Source organism: Halichoeres trimaculatus, unplaced genomic scaffold (assembly GCF_033239565.1).
Source record: "Halichoeres trimaculatus isolate MK-OKI-2021-1 unplaced genomic scaffold, fHalTri1.1 fHalTri1_scaffold_7, whole genome shotgun sequence".
Taxonomy (NCBI): Eukaryota; Metazoa; Chordata; class Actinopteri; order Labriformes; family Labridae; genus Halichoeres; species Halichoeres trimaculatus.
In genome coordinates this window covers 11,781,580-11,798,551 of record NW_027437185.1, presented here as the reverse complement: position 1 = coordinate 11,798,551, position 16,972 = coordinate 11,781,580, and the positions used below count along the sequence as shown (strand labels likewise).

General features: G+C 41.1%; 1 protein-coding gene across 2 annotated transcripts in view; it reads left to right on the top strand.

Moving 5' to 3' along the window:
- Positions 1–16,972, top strand: part of psd2 (pleckstrin and Sec7 domain containing 2) — a 43,302-nt gene that overhangs the window by 14,713 nt on the left and 11,617 nt on the right. For both annotated transcript variants that reach the window (XM_074673794.1, XM_074673795.1), the window contains exons 4-5: positions 15,783–15,980; positions 16,299–16,379. In XM_074673794.1, coding sequence (XP_074529895.1) covers positions 15,783–15,980; positions 16,299–16,379 — 279 coding nt within the window. The remainder of the gene's footprint in view (positions 1–15,782; positions 15,981–16,298; positions 16,380–16,972) is intronic.

Here is a 16,972-nt window from a genome sequence, read left to right as displayed (position 1 = left end):
ATAAACAGCAGAAGGAGAGCTTTTATGTTTTGAGAGCGACATTGAGATGGCTGAATTATAAATGAAACTCTGTAGCTCCTTCTCTTTGTGGGCTGTGATTGGAAGCCTGGTTAATCTAGCAGCCTCATGAAGCAGAGCTGCAGTGACTCTGGGTTTTTTCCGTCTCACAAACCAGGGGTTCATGCTAGACAGAAGGCCTTCTTTGAATGGGTGCAAAAACCATATTTAGTGGTTTAGTTTGGGAGATCGTTGCTTTAAATTCATACAGCAGTAAACAAGTGAGACACTGGGACAGTCCGTGGTATGTATCAACTGAGGAATTGTGGGAACACAGCAACAAATGATGCTACCTTCTTACTCAGAACTACACTGTTGAGGGGGATAATGCAGAACAACTCAAGAGGGATGTGGTAACGCGAACCACATGGGAAAAGCCATGTAACCTGACCCACTGCTACAGGGCTGACGGATTGCCTCTGCTGTTTCCCTGAAGCATGTTCTCCTGCTCTGCCCTGCTGCACAGTTTGTTTCCAACCTTTTTTCTAACTGAAGGATTAATTTACAGAACTTTTACTTCTCAAAAAGAGTTATTCAGTAAAGGATGAACCAAGGATGTGATGTGGACTGTCCTCGTCCTTCCCTTGTTGTGCTCTCCCCCCGTCTACAGATGTTGTCCTTTAAGCACGGTCTTGCTTCCTGACCAGCAGCGCCAAGCTGAATGAGCTATTGTTTATGTCATGACATCATCGTCTTCAGCTTCCCTCTGCCCAGCAGGGTCTTGGAGCGAGTGTGAGTGTGTGTGTGTGTGTGTGTTTAAGTGAGCGATTATTGCTCCATGGTAGCCAGCTTGCCAGACATTTGAGCACTTAAATCTAGAGTGGATACATCTGCTAGTCAGTCTTAAAGGGGTACTTTAAGTTTAAAAGACACCCACAGTATCCAGCTTATCATGAATTACAAGTCCTTCATGTGTTTTTAACTGACATTTTTAGGGATATTAAAGGAAGAAGCTACAAGTATTAACAATTTCAGTGTAACTCAGTAGTGAGAAATGTCAGTCCTGAAACAAATAGAAGTTGACGCGCTTCAGTGTTGGGCTGTAATCATTTAGAGGTTAAAAGTGCTAATAGTAAAAACATGTTTTCATTGGATTGGCTGTTAAGAACATACAGCTTACACACTTGTTTCTACAATTAGAAAAACTCTGATCTAAAATGTTTATTCCCTAAACACAGTCATCCATTTAAACTTAAGTTTTCTATTTTTCCATTCTATTTCCTCTTCACCTTACAACTCTATCACTTCATTTGTTCCCTCTCGCCTCATGCCTCTGTTTTCATTCCTTATATTTATCCTCCCTTTATCCCTCTGCCTGTTGCTCTACTTTCCTCTTTATATCACCTTCTCTTTTATTTCCACAACAATGCTCTCCTGCTGTGTAGCTTTCACTCCCTACATCCAGTTTTCCCAGTGGGTGGCCACAAAATTGGCACACTTCCACTTTTGGGTACTTGGGGTGTCACAGACAGGCAGTCTTTTTCACTGCAGGACAGAGCACTGGATAAAGAGGCTGATCATCCAGTCAGTCCACTTGACTGACAGACCTTTTTTTTTACTCTCTTTTATTAGTTAGCTCTCTGGATGCTTTGCTTTAAGACATAAGAATTAAAATCGATACACCAGTCTGATTCCAGTTCTTACACCTTTAAGCATCTTTAGGGATAAAGAATATTTAAAGCCACGCCAGCAGCACTGATTCAATGTACAAAAGCCTTGATGCCTTTATGGAAATGCTAACATAAGCATGCTAACATGCTCATGATGCTATATAGAATAGAATAGAATAGAATAGAATAGAATAGAATAGAATAGAATAGAATAGAATAGAATAGAATTGAAAATACTTTATTTATCCCCGAGGGGAAATTCAGGAGTCACAGCAGCATTTAAGAAAACAAAAGTAAGAAAGTGTAAAGAAAGTGCAAAAAGGTCCATAAGAAATTAGATGACGACAACCCGTCCACCACTCTCCAGCCCAGCCAGCCTCCACCTCCACAGGGTCCAGGACTGAGCCTCCCCAGCAGTCTGTTCAGTCTCTGTCTCCTGGATCCTGTCTGCTCGCAGCTGGCGAAGCTCCTCCAATGTGGGGCCGGCATTCGATGTCAGCTCCGTCAGCCACGTCCGTGAACAGCACGATGCCACTCTGCCCTCCAGCAGCCCCTTTGCCGCTGGGCTAGCACGGCTAGCTCTTCCATCCCACCGGAGATAGATCCCACGTTCCCAACAACGATGGATGGAAGGACAGGTCCACGTCGTCACCTCCCAGCTCACACCCGAGAACCAGCACGTCGTCCTCACCTCCTCCTCCTCAGCTCGAGGGAAATCATCAAGCCCTACACTAGTTAGCATTGACATGCTACAGGCTGCTAACAGCTAATTTCACATGTAAACAATGCAGCCATGGTTACATGTAGGATCTCCAGACAAACACAGGAGAAAAAGTAGTAAAAATATCACTGAAGCCACAAAAAGTTTGGTGTCCATGACCAACAATGAATCATACAAAGTGATGATCCACTCCAAATAGAAAGATTACGAAAAAAGAGACGAAAAAACTACAAGAAACGGACAAAGAAGAGAGAGCTGCTGCAACAGGCAGCTACTCGGGCAGCACCTAGCAACGGAAAAAAAAAATGTGTTAACTATATATAGTATAGTATAATACATAATATTATATATATATTATATTTATAAATATATAATATATTTATATTATATATTATATAAATATTTATATGTATATAATATAATACTATACTATATATAATATAGTATAGTTAACATATATATCTATATGTTAACTTGCTGATGTTTTATTTGTAAGATAAGTTGCTTTGAGTACAGCCACAAAGCAAGCTCTTTTTAAATTTTACTGAGAGAGCATATGTGTAAGTTTGGCCGATCTTCTCAGGAAAACAGTGGCATGCTTTGTACAGCAGCTCTATCACCATGTGTATCCAACACGCTGCAGGAAAATAACTCAGTTGCACACCGCCTCGACTACATTCCCCTTAACCAAACCCAAAATTTCTTAAACTTTGCTTAATCAAATCAAAACCTGGAAGAAATTTATAAACAGGTCTTGCCTCTAGGTTGTATGAGAAAACTTCTGATGGTATTATGCATGGGAGAAACCTGATTGTTGGTCATCAAACATTTCAGGCTCCTCTTCATGTGGTGTGTTAGCTGATCATTCAGTATTTAATCATCTGGTCAGGTTGTCTTCATGATACAGCTGTGCTCCTCTGTGCTGTGCAGAAAGTGTCACTGGAAGCTGAAGTAAAGGAATGTGTGTGTGTGAGCACTTAACATACTTCAGTCTGCCATCAGGGTATGAATGCTGGTGTGTGCCTGACTTAGTGAGTGTGACATGAAGAGAAGACACTTTAAGCGTATCTATCTCATTAAATGCTGCCTACTTGATGATACGACCTGTTGGACCTGTTGTGCATCAATTTACACATCAGTCACATCAAAGCTCAAGTTAATATTCAGTAGTCATGGCACTGGAAGTGAACCATGCTCATGTACACGTGTGCAGTATCTGCTGCACATTTGAATGTATATTTCTGACACGTGTATCCACACAGAGAATATGCTGCATGCGTGTGTTCCTCTCCCAAGCTCACCAGATCTAAGCCCAAGCAGGGAACATAAAAGCGGAGAGCAGTTGTTTCCATATCAGGAAAGCAGCTCTGCTGTGTGGATTAATCTCTTTCATTTACTCTTTCAAAAGCTGAAACGTATACACAAAAAGACACAAAAAAATACAAAAAAGACACAAAAAGACACCCTGGCCAGCAGCATGCATGCATAAACAAAACTGTGCAGCATGCTCATACATCCTAATGCCTGCTCAGTGACACAGATTTGGAAGCTGTCATATTTATCTTGCACGCTCTGAATCGTTCCTCTTTTCTGTTCTCAGTTACACACAAACACACACTGACACACACACGGACACACACAAACACACACACACACACACGCACAGACATTATCACGGCTCTCTCAGAATGTCACCATGGGAGTAAAACCTTTAGCGTGGCTCTATAGCTCTGCTGAAACATCCTACAGATTATCCTTTCCTGGCTTCCAGTCAGGCAGGGATGTGGTCTCACACTCACACACACACACACGCACACACATAGACATTAGTATATGCTTACACACTTTTGTAACAGAAGCAGTAATTCGTATGAATTCTCTCCTCTCCCACCACAGACACACACACTGACTGAATCATTTCAGCACCAATAGATTTACCCCTATTTATAGCTCCTCTCTATGTTCAATGACACATCCCACAGTCTCACTGTAGCGCTGACTGTTGCGGCTCAAGAGGCTCTTTTCACCACAGGCTCTTCTCCTCTGAAATGTCTCTCGACATTTCCTGTGTCTGAACTGGAGAAAAGCCACATTCTACAAAATAAAACCTATTTAATTTTTATTAAATGATTTTTTTTACTTAACTTATATCCCTTAACAGTATTGTATAAAAACTTTCATAAAACAACTTTGATTTTTCTTTTGTTGGTTATCTTTACAGTTTTTACTTATCATAATTTTCATTTATAAACCTACATTTGTTTGTAAATAATAAGTCCACCCATCTTTTCAGCTATATAGATTGTACTCATCTGGTTTTTTCTTTGAAAAAGAAAACCTTTAATGTCTTGTACCATTTTTTTTTTACATAACGGTGGATGTACCATGCCACCATGATGTAACCTACTGGTCTCTTAACTGTGAATATGCTTTAGTTGGCATTTGGTTTACTTAATGGAGCCTGAAGTTTACATTTTACACTGACAGTTTAATATTGTTTTTTTTTTTTGTTTTTTTTTTTCCCACCATTCTTTCTCAAGACTTAAGAGCTTAGGACAGCCTATGAAATGTAGAAAAGCCATCACAAAGTTAGGTGAGAGCCACAGTTGAATGACCTTCAGTATCTAACCAATAACTGGCAATCATTTCATTTCTGTCTGGATTCATCTCTAAGAAGAAAGCTGGCCTACAAATACAGTGCCTTGAAAAAGTATTCATACCCCTTGAACTTTTCCACATTTTTTCACGTTCTGACCACAAACATAAATATATTTTATTGGCATTTTATGTGAAAGATCAACACAAAGTCGCACACAATTGTGAAGTAAAAGGAAAATTATACATGACTTTCACATTTTTTTACAAATAAAAAACTGAAAAATGTGGCGTTCAAAAGTATTCAGCCCTCCTATGTCAATATTTGGTGGAACCACCTCTTGCTGCCCCACAACCTGATTCTGCCACCACCATGTTTGACAGTGGGGATGGTGTGTTCAGTGTGATGTGCAGTGTTAGTTTTCTGCCACACATAACATTTTGCATTTAGGCCAGAAAGTTCCACTTTCGTTTCATCTGACCAGAGCACCTTTTTCCACATGTTTGCTGTGTCCCCCACATAGCCTCTGGCAAACTGCAAACCAGACTTCTTGTGGCTTTCTTTCAACAATGGCTTTCTTCTTGCCACTCTTCCATAAAAGCCAGATTTGTGAAGCACATGACTAATTGTTGTCCTATGGATAGATTCCCCCACCTGAGCTGTGGATCTCTGCAGCTCCTCCAGAGTTACCATGGGCGTCCTTGCCGCATCTCTGATCAGTGCTCTCCTTGTTCGGCATGTAAGTTTAGGTGGACGGCCATGTCTTGGTAGGTTTGCAGTTGTACCATACTCTTTCCATTTCTTGATGATGGATTGAACAGTGCTCCGTGAAATGTTCAAAGCTTGGGAAATCTTTTTATAACCTAACCCTGCTTTAAACTTCTCCACAACTTTATCTACTTCATATCTTATTTCAAGGCTTTGGTACTTGTGAAGGCTGCCGATACCAGCCACCGGTACGCAAAACAAAAAAAATCTTATGTCAAGTAAATCCTCCTCACCAGTAGTTGGCGCAACGTTGCTGGGTCAGTTCGTGCTCAGACAACATGAATGAACCAGGGAAAGTTATCAGTTAAACTGTTTTTTTTTGCACTTCAGTTTGTTTAGAAAATTTAGTAAAACTCAGACAGTTGTCAGTTTTATTTTGCACTTTTATTAATATATTAAAATCAAACGGTAAACTCGGGGAGTGACTGTGTTGTTTTAATTAAAATGATCTGTCACTATTAATTGAAATTTTATGTATCAAAAGTAGCCGTGGTATCAGTTCTGGGTATCAGTGAGTACTCAAGAGGGAGTACTCACTGAGACTGTCACATGATTATACCCCCTTTGACCTCAATTATTACCAAATAGATCCATCATACCACACTGAGAAAGTCAGGTTGGCACCTGTCTTATGCTGTAGGCACCCTGATGATCGTTTTTAACTATGTAATCTGTGATCAGACAATCTGTTTGACAACAAAAAAGTGACTTCAGCTGACTGGTCCTCTAGAATTCAGCTTTTTATCAGCTGCTTAACAGCATCAGAAAGTCTAAACTACACTCAAACAAGTTCATAAAAGAAGAGTTGGTTGAATTTATAGTTGTTACACTTTCAAAAGTGGCTATCTTTGAGGATTAGTTCATTGATTTGTTGAACATATGGCAATCAGGATGAACAGATCTTTGACCCTGACTTTTATTATTTATCCATCTGTGCTTGACACTGAATTTGCTTATTTACGCCTGTGTCACAGAAGGTTTTTAAATCCTGCAGCCTATGGAATAAACATGGGGTGTAAATGGCAAAGGATATCCATGAGTCATGGCAGAAAGCTGCTCCATCAGCGAGTTTGTTCTAAAAGAGGTCTCCTGACTGTGCTGTTTATTCTATCAATGAATTTCATCCTTTGTCAGTACCAAATTGTTTGCAAAAAACAGCCGTCAGTGAATGTGTGTGTCAAAACGGTGATCAAGCTTCTTCAAGGGTTTGTTGACATCCTGGTCTCTTTCTCAAAACTTGTATCTTTCAGCCTCTACAGCTGCCCTCCCTCCTTCCATCAGAAAGGGATTAGATGGTGGAGCTCACTTGCATGTGTCACAGTGTACCTAAAAGCTATATTTTTGTCTGCACTGTGTGCATATATATCCTTCAAGTGTGGTAGTAACATATTACAAGTACTCAAGTTACTTTAATTAAGTAAATTTTTGGTAGTTGCACTTTCATGATAGTTTTTTCAGTAGAATTTACACCATGTAATCTACTTCACTACTTTTAGAACCACAAGTCGCCACTGAGTACATCCACCATCTGAATCAATATTCAAACCTTCCATCTGCTTGTTGTGGTCAATAAGGCTGTCCGATCACCGACCACACCAATGACTAAAGGAAAGAAAAACTCTGCCACAGCAAGCACAGGTGTCTGGAAGACAAGTGCCCGTGGCCGTACCTAGAGAAACGTACTATGTACAGAGGGAGAAAGGGAGACAGCCTCCAGATGAAATGCATCAGTTGGCCTGAGTGCTTTCCATCATTTTCTGAGATGTTGAATGAGCTGTTATTAAGCCTGCGTGTCTGAATAAGTTACATGTGAAAATTGATGTCCCACTCTCTGTATCTATCAATCAGTTGGTCAATCTGTCTATAGACGTTTGTGTCTTGGGCATTAACGATGTTAATGTGAGTAATCTCCATGTACCTTGCTGTCAAACTCTCAAACACATGCCTTTGGAGCATTGTGGCAACATTATTTTCTAGTAGAATGCTGCGTGTCTTCTTTTTTGTCGTTCGTCTTTTTTGTATCATGTTCCTTCATGATATACAGATAACTGAATTATGAATTTTTAGAAAAAATAGATTTTTTGCAATGATCCAAAATTTGTTTGCACTTGTGACTTAATACATCAATATTTCTGCAAAGTTGAACCAAACTGACCACTCATTCATACGATGCTAACATCAAAAATGAGCTCAGATTGTTTCCCTGGTTGAATCAGGGTTAGGGTTGAAAATGTGTTTGTTTTTTTGGCGCAAATGGCGGAGATGTGATGACGTAATGTTTGAAAATGATGTGTGATAGTTACTTATCTCTACAGAGGAAACATCCATGGAGGATTTAGCAGTACCATGAAATTAGTCTGGCAGCAACGTCTCGTCAAATCAGTTTGAATGTTTGTGACTGAAAACACAATGAAGCATCCTTTGTTTAAAAAGTAATAAATACTCTGAGTACATTTTGAGAAGAGTATTTTGTACTTTGTACTTTAAGGGGACATATCATGCTTGTTTCTCCTTTTCACTATGCCAGACTAGGATGCCTGTAAAGCATTTCTGCCCTCAGTACAAGTCATTTAGTTCTTTCATTGCCCCACAATAGCGTTCTCAATATCCTCATTTTAGGCCATTCTGAAGATCTCGTTGAAACACTCCGTTTCCAGAATGACCTCTAGTAACCTCGCAACGTCACAGCCCTTTGTGCTCTGATTGGTCAGTTCTATCAGAGGGGCGGAGGGGGTAGAGCCAGGGGGTGGTTTTTGCAGCATGGCAGTATTTACAAAACCGCCACATTGAATGGAGCAGACCGAGCGAGTTTGCTGTTTGCCAAAACTTCACCGTAAGGCATTGATAGCATTAATAAAATGGCAGAGTGTATGAAACGTCCTTTTGTATTGGCCCCTGAGTCAGACCCGGACGGTTCTGCAGCTCAGGAGGAAGAAAATCCACCTCCACACAGATCATCTCAGGACGCTTCAGTGTGGTGAGTCAAACCGGTACTGTAACATGTAGAGTTTATACGTGGAAATATAGGCAGACTTCACCAATAAACTATTTCTATAACAGGGCTCCATCCTGCTCCTTCACTTTTCTCTGTCTGTTTTATCCATCATGCTGAAAGTGTAGACTAATGATCGCCTCTACCATCAGTTCATCACTATGTTATTACCGCAGCATTATTGTGGTCCAGGTTCACGGTGCATGTCAGAACAAGCATGCAAATATCACAGTCTCATAAGTATTACAACGTCTGCTAAAACTACGGTGTTTTAACTGCTAATTCACCATGTAAAGCTGAGCTGCTCAGCAGAGCAGAGTCCCTGCATCCAGCACTCAGTCAGTCGGCTCTTGGTGGGTGTATCCCTCGGTGGCGGTTGTGGGACTAACTGACATCACAGAGGAGGAGCTGCTTTATCAGATTACTCCAATAAAAAGAAAGGATCCTCGTGTCGTCACGAAGGTCGAAATCTCCAAGCCAAATGGCAATGACCTATTTTCAGAGGCATCAAATCTTGTTCTAGGATATCAGAAAAAGTACAATATCTCATTTTTTGAAAATTCAGGGGGTGTAAAGTCTTGCTTTCAAATTTATTATTTTATATGTAAGTATCAAATCAGGGATCAGCATGATATGTCCCCTTTAATTATTATTTTATCACCAGTACTTCTGCTCGTAGTTGAGTATAGTACAAGCAATGTAACAGTACTTGTACTTGCATGCAAATTCTTAGCACTCTTTCCACCTCTGGTGTCCTTACATGACTGAAGGAAACCTTAAGAGTACTGGTGCAGTGCTATATAAGTCATTCTGAGACAGTGGAAGGTTAAATTTACTCATAGCTCCATAAATAAACTTCCTATATTTAGAAATCAACACCATCAATGGGTTTTAATGTCTTAGTTTTGTATTAAGAGTATAGGAACATGAGATGAGTCGATGTTAGGGGGCAGCTGAGTGGACTTACAGTCATAATACAGGACGTCCCTCTGAAAAGGACCAACCTGCTGGCTCAGAGCCCTTCGTCAGAGGAAGTTGTGTGAGCTGGAACACACAGGGCCATTGTAAAGCGACCGCTAGGAACAGCCATAATACATCAGAAAAACTCAGTCCAGGCGTTTGCTCCGCCCCCAACATCCTCTCCGCTCTCTGCGGAGTGTTCACAAAGTTTGAGGAAAAACCCTAAACACACTCCCTGTGTGATGACACCACCGTGATCTGACGCTACAGTGGATCTTATCAGCGGCCAGTAGGCTGTAATTATATATGAGTCGACTTCCGCTCAGGATTCATTAGCAGCTGTTCATTTAAGTTTAATAACAAACCGAGCCGATGCAGATTTTACCGACCATTGGATGATGAGGGGGTCGGACCTTCGCGCGTCTTTAACCGCTGATTTCCAAGATCCATGAGACGATGTGGAAAGAGGAATATGATGTTCACTTCGACTTTCTGCTGCAGCTGCTGTAAGTCACATATTTTTACGGACACGAAATCTGACAGCCCTGGTGTCCAAATGGGTGGGAACAGTAACTTTATGCTGCGTGGCAAATCAAAAAGTTTGCTGGACGCGAAGCTGTTGAGTTTTCGTTTTATTCTGACGAAAGTTACATTTTTACTTACTCGATATTACCACCGCGGCTTCTGTGACACTATTCTGTGTTTAATATGAAGAAACGTGACCAGTGTTTGTCTAAATTCATGAAGCAAATACATTCATGTGATCGTTTAACATATTTGGAGAGAACTTGGCAGGAGTTTTCCACATTCATATCGGAGCTATCAGATCAGAGACAAGAAACCTGTACAAAAAACTTGGCAGCACACAAGGTGAGAATGAAATTGATGTTACTATTAAAGATATTTAACTGCCCATTCTTCAGTTGACAAAATGTAAGACTAGTGACCCTTATGTCCACAGCCTAAGGTCCAGACTTAAATATCATAGTAAGACAAAAGTGATTTTCTCAAGCTGGTAATATTTTAAAGGGTGCATCTGCTTCAACCTCCTATGAAGCCCCACAGGACTTTTAATTTAAGCCTAGTGGAAGATTACATAATTGCTTTGGACAGTAATCTTCAAGAATCACTGGAACTTTGATCTATCAGAGGCATTTTATGCAGGTGTTAATCTGTAAGCAAAGCAGTCTAAGTCAATGACCAGACATTGTCAACAGTAGTGTAAAAACAATCCGCTCAGGTTGCATGGATGCTTCATGACTGTAGAAACTCCTGCCTGGGGGGGGGGGGGGGGGGGGGGGGGGGGGGTTCCTTTGTTGTTTACTTTGTACCCAGGAGTCCAAAATTGCAACAGAGAGTCTTTCAAAACACACACACACATACACACACAGCTTCTTCTGTAGCATACCATCCTCTGCTGATAAAAATTTTCCAAAAAGGCAAAACAGTTCTGTGGAATGGCGTGACACATTTTCATAATCCAGCTAATCCCGTAATATTTGGATTCCAGATAGAAGATGCAATAACCCCCATACTGCCCACACACATGCACGCACACACACACACACCCACACACCCATACACACCTAGCATTCGAGCACATCTTACAGGTGTGGTTGTGGGTGGTGCACAGCCAGAAAGATTAGCATTTGAGTCACTGACATGCACCATCATGCTCTCAATCTCTGACACACTCACGCACACTCACACACACAGACTGAGCGGCGGTTACAGTGAGTGACTATCTGTGGCCTGGGGTGAAGGAATTGAGCCTTTAGATAGACAAACAGGCTCACTGTGTGCCACTTGGCCCCCTGTAATGCCAAGTATCTTGGCACTAAAGCCCTGGGCTGGCTATGTGTCCCTTCATATCGTGTCTCATGCTAGTATTTTATGTTTGTGTGTGTGCATGTGTGTGTGATGGCTCTGTTATTGTTTGACAGCAGTGAACAGATGGAAGTTTGGGATCATTTTAGCTCTGATATTAGCTCTGGATGTTTTCTAAGTTTCTCTCTGAGCCTGGTGGATTGACATGATTGGAGCAAAACTCTAACCACAAAACTGATTTCAATGGTTTACCACCAACATGTTCTGTTTTATCTCAGAGAGTGTGTTAATGTCTTAGTTGGTGAAGCCATATGTTTGATTTTCCATTTTCATGAATAATGTACATTTTTTTTGTTGAACGGGAGTTCCAGTAATTTTTGAAGTGATGGATGTTTACATGTGGTCTGAAGAGTTGCTTCAGGTCTCCTCCCTGCTGGACATCGCCAGGGGAACTGTACAGGAAGCATTTTAATCAGACACCAAAACCTCCTCAACGAGCTACTTCTCAACTAGAAAGAGCTTAGATTTAGTGATTTTGCTTTCCCGGATATACAAACTCCCCACCCTGGCCCCAGGGATGAGTCCAAGCACCCTGCAAATAAGACTGCCGGAGCTTACTGCACACTAACTGTTATCGTCATTCGTAGCAGAGGTGCTTCACCACAGCAGGCTCAAGGAGTTTGAAAGACTTACCCTTTTGAACTGAAGGGTTTATGTGACAGTCTGACACCTTGTAACTGTGATTTAGGGGCAATAGATCCTCATAGAGCCACCCAAAGCAAGTTGGTCCAATGTGAGGGCCCAGACGAAGAGAGAGTCAGGCATTTAGATGCATGGGACTGACGCTTTGATTTTTGGGGGACTCACTCTTTGCATCAGTATTTTTCCTTGAATTCCTGCTTTAGCCTCACAACACAAACTAATGGGAGTGCCTGAAATTAGTCCACAATCCCTTTCCGCTTCCTCCTTCTGCCATAAGACACTTTGCATCCATGGTAACCAGCAAATCCTTATCCACAACATCGCATAATGTATTGAATTTATAAGGATGATGCAATTAGGCTAATCTGATTATGTAAAAAACATCTGAATCATCTGGCCAGAATGCTGACAGAGCCACACAGATGCACACTAACACAGGAAATGAGGAAGTGCCATTTAGAGGGATTGAGGTGAATACGTGCAGTGTCTTGAACTGAAGTAAGCTAAAACATTTGATAAAAAATACAGCACCTGATCAAAGTTCAGCTCTCTCTATGTCGTACTCAAAGTTTCTGCTTACTGAAGAATGTTTGTTCATACCAATGCAACTTGCTAAATCTTGTCTATCTCGTCTTAATGTTGGATATTAATTAATTATGTAACATTAGCAGGTCTCGACCTGTTTTTGTTAAGTGTCTTCAGATAACATCTGTTGTGTTTGTTGCTGTTCAGATAAATTAATTGATAAATGGGTTGATTGAAGTGGCTCATTGCAGTGGTCACCAAGTTTTTGGTCAATCTGGACCCTGACAAAAAGGTGGTGCCGAGGTTGGCCATAAGCCTCCTGAAAAACAGTTGTATTTCCCCCTCCCATGGGTTAACTTAGCCACCCATAAATCTACACACTCTTCAGGTCAACTTCACACAGGGTGTGTGTTGGCTGTGTGGATGCCATGATGGGCTGCCTTGTCTCTGGCTCTGCCTTTAAGGCATTCACACAGGCTGGATGTCGGTGTCACCAGAGGCTGCTAACAGCCTTGTCTCCCTTACATGCATTTTCAAAAATGAAACTATAAAACAACTTAAGGTACAAGTATGCTTCTCTTACTATACCTTATAAAGGATAGGATTCAGTTTATTTTACAACTGTCGTACACATTTTGCAGTTGACCTTGTCACAAATGATCTATTTCACATTGAAAAAAAGAAGAGCTTAATTTACCAATGAGAGCAGAGAAGGGTACAGTGGTGGAGAGAAGGAGCTGGAGATTACACAAGAAGAAGGATTTCTGTTAATGTGGGAAATGTAATAACTGACATGAAATGGACTGTCTTTTAGAAAAAATACATGTCAATGAAAATCATTAATACTTATCAAAAACAATAAAACATAGACCCTGTCCCTAAAAAAAAACGAAACTCCAAAAAAAAAACCCCAAAAAACCCAGCAACAATAAAAACTATAACCTAAATAAAAGGGAGTTTATACAGTTCCTGAATTGTTTGTAACATGTACTTTTTCCCAGTCAATCCATACTGTCTGTCAAACATTTTTAACATTTCTGGCTTTCAACCGTATTGAAGGGCTGCATTTCTTTGGCAATGTAGCTGTCTTTGAGCGCCCACCATTTGGCGCTTTTATTTCTATTTACTTTGCAGACCAAAAACCTCAGTAAAAGCGGATTGTCAAAGATCAAGGCTCCGCTGCACCTCTCCTTCTTCTTCTTTGTCGCCACTATTTTCAAACAAATGCGACATATCAGCTCGTTGGTGTTCATGAGCTCACACTTTGGTCATTCTGATAAAAAACAAAATATTCTCACACTGGGACTGTGGCAGGCAGCTTAAAAACCGTATCTTTCGTGCCATCACTCATATTAGCGTGTGTTTCCTCCTTACCCCTCAGGACGCTCGCTTCAGCTCTCTCCATGTGTACGCGTGAGCAGCCCCGTCTTCACCCCAAAGATAGCATTTTTGACAGATGCTCACTCCGCTATAAATCTGCTATAGAACATATGCACCCTGATGTTAGGAAAGATAGACGTAGTGAGCCATCTTCTCATTCAGCCTCTTTGGTCGAAAGAGAGGAGGAAACAAACATGCATGCACGTGTCAGTTTATCGAGGCTGGCAAACTTACTGAGGACGTTTTTATTTATCGTTCGGTTAATTGATTTATTGATTATCGTGACAGGCCTAATTGTGTGAAAACAATGAGAGTCTCACCCCAGAAAAGAAATGAAAGAAAGAAAAGACAGAAAGAAAAAAGAAAAGAAAGCTTTTATTTTGAAATGCATCCAGGGTGGTATCTTACTTTTTCAGGGTTGTGACACTAATATAGTTAATGGAAAGCCAATACAGCTCACAACTCACTATTACTCATATTCCTTTTTTTGGTCGAGCTCCCTCCTGTTTTAGATTTTCCATACATGAGGCGGACATGAGATGTGCGAGACATGATGCTCACGCCAGCAGTCTGGATACGCTGATCTATTGGCACGCACTCTGAGCTGAAAATGAAACTGCCCCACAGGCCTTCTGCAACCAACATGCTTCCTGTATGAAGCCAAGTCTCAGTATCTTAAAAACCACAAGTTATAAAAAGAAACCCAGTCACCTTCTAAAAATGAAGATATGAGCTGGTCAGACATTAATTGTTCCATACTGTAAGTGTGTTAAATTTGTAATTTGTAATGTAAGAATCAGCATTCATGATAGGTGTTGATGGGGATTTCTTGGCTTTTGGAGCCAGCCTCAAGTGGTCATTTGAGAAACTGCAGTAATTGCACTTCCACACCAACACTGGAGATTATTGTTTAGTTGGAAATGAAAGAGTGAGGCACTATTCTACACGAAACCTCTTCGGTCTCTTATTGGCTTTCAAACAGAGTGGTCATGAGGTCTTTGCTTGAGTCGTATTGAGCTTTGAATTGCTCCTGAGGGGTGACAGAGAACAATCTATCACTCTCAAAAATGTCCTGCTTCATCGTCACACAGATACTCATATTCACGGCTGAGATAGACAGTCCAGTGATCACCATGAAATTGTCAATTTACTTGTTCATTTGGAAATTGTGTTTTTGCTTGAGGGCTAGTTGATTAGAGTTGCAAGGGAGAATATCTCCTTTCTTCTCTATATGGGCTTTAAAAGGCTCTATTTTCTAACGCCCAGGATACACTTGACCCAAATAGAACCTTAGAAAAGTACACAAAACATTTCTTTTTATGATGCAGTACTTTTATTCAAATCATGTTTGAGGAGTTTGAGATTTGCGGAAACTTTTTTTTTTTAATAGACGTTGATGAAGTGATTTAAAGCAGAACATGTGGTGAAAGTAAAACTGGGTCAGTGTCATGAGGGGACAGTTCAACCTCTTTCATATTTGTTTGTGTGTTGTAAACATGTGTTTGTAGATGTGGGGTTGCCACTTTCCTCTGTCTATTAAATAAGTGGGCGTGTATCAAAAGATATGTGTTTCATTCATTAACCTTGGCACGTGTGTGTGTGTCTGTGTGTTTATATGTGTGCTTGCATTCTTCTCTCCTCTAGTGATGCCAACCTCGCAGACGTGCTGTCTGACTCAGAGGAGTGTGATTTGGGCAGTCTGGAGCGTTTGGAGCGTGGTAGCACAGACACTCTAGCCAACGGCTGCCGAGCGGACAGTGAGGCTGCCAAGAGGCTGGCCAAGCGCCTCTATCACCTGGAGGGCTTTAAACGCTGTGATGTGGCCAGACACCTGGGAAAGAAGTGAGCAAAAACACACTCTTCAACACACACAGTCACACATGCACACATGCACACAGATGATTAACACCAGAAACAGATGCACACATGCTTATATGGTTGCATGTTAAGTATTTTTAGATACACACAGGTAAACAGATAGTGTATGCATAGTGCTTATGTAAGAACACCTTATTCACACAGTATCAAACATACAACTGCAAAAATCCGACTTCCTCTTTTAAATACCAATGAAAGAACATCAGGAATAAGTTTATATAACACATTTTTGTTCCTCCAGTGCCACGTCAATGAGCTGATGCTCTCTCTGTCTCCCTGCAGTAACGAGTTCAGCCAGTTGGTGGCATCTGAGTACCTGAGCTTCTTTGATTTCTCCGGCCTGTCGCTCGATCGAGCCCTGAGGTAATGCACAGTCAGCTCTCGGAAGTGATGAGTGTGTAATGTAGACATCAATACACATGTGTGTGTGTTCTTCACTCTGCCTCTTCACTGGGGATTAGCTTTGTGCTAATCAAGCTGTCGTGTTGAGTACACTTGGGCAGTGTGGATGACTGCAGCGCTGCAGTGAGTGCATTACTGTCTTGTGTGTGACATGTTGTTCTTTCAAACCACTGCCTCTATGCAGCGTGCATCTATCTTTGTAGGCTTTCAACCTGTCCAGGGAGCCCCACTGTTTATAGAGAGGAGCATGTGATGCAATACATGTCTCCCTTCATTGGAAACTGTTATGATCTTAGACATAAAACTGTGTGGTAGGAGTAAAATCCCACTGTCAGTGGTTAATCATGATGTTTACGGTTAGATTGTTTGGTGGAGGTGTCTGAAGTTGATTCTGTTTATCTCTTGGCATGAAAATTAGAACACATTATTCTGCTTGATTTATTATTCATGTGCTCCATTTACACATAATTTTCTCGCCAAACGCTGATTTGTCTTTCGGTAATTGAAGTTTCTGTTTGGTCTAGACAAGGGGTTCACAAACTTTTCAGCCCAGA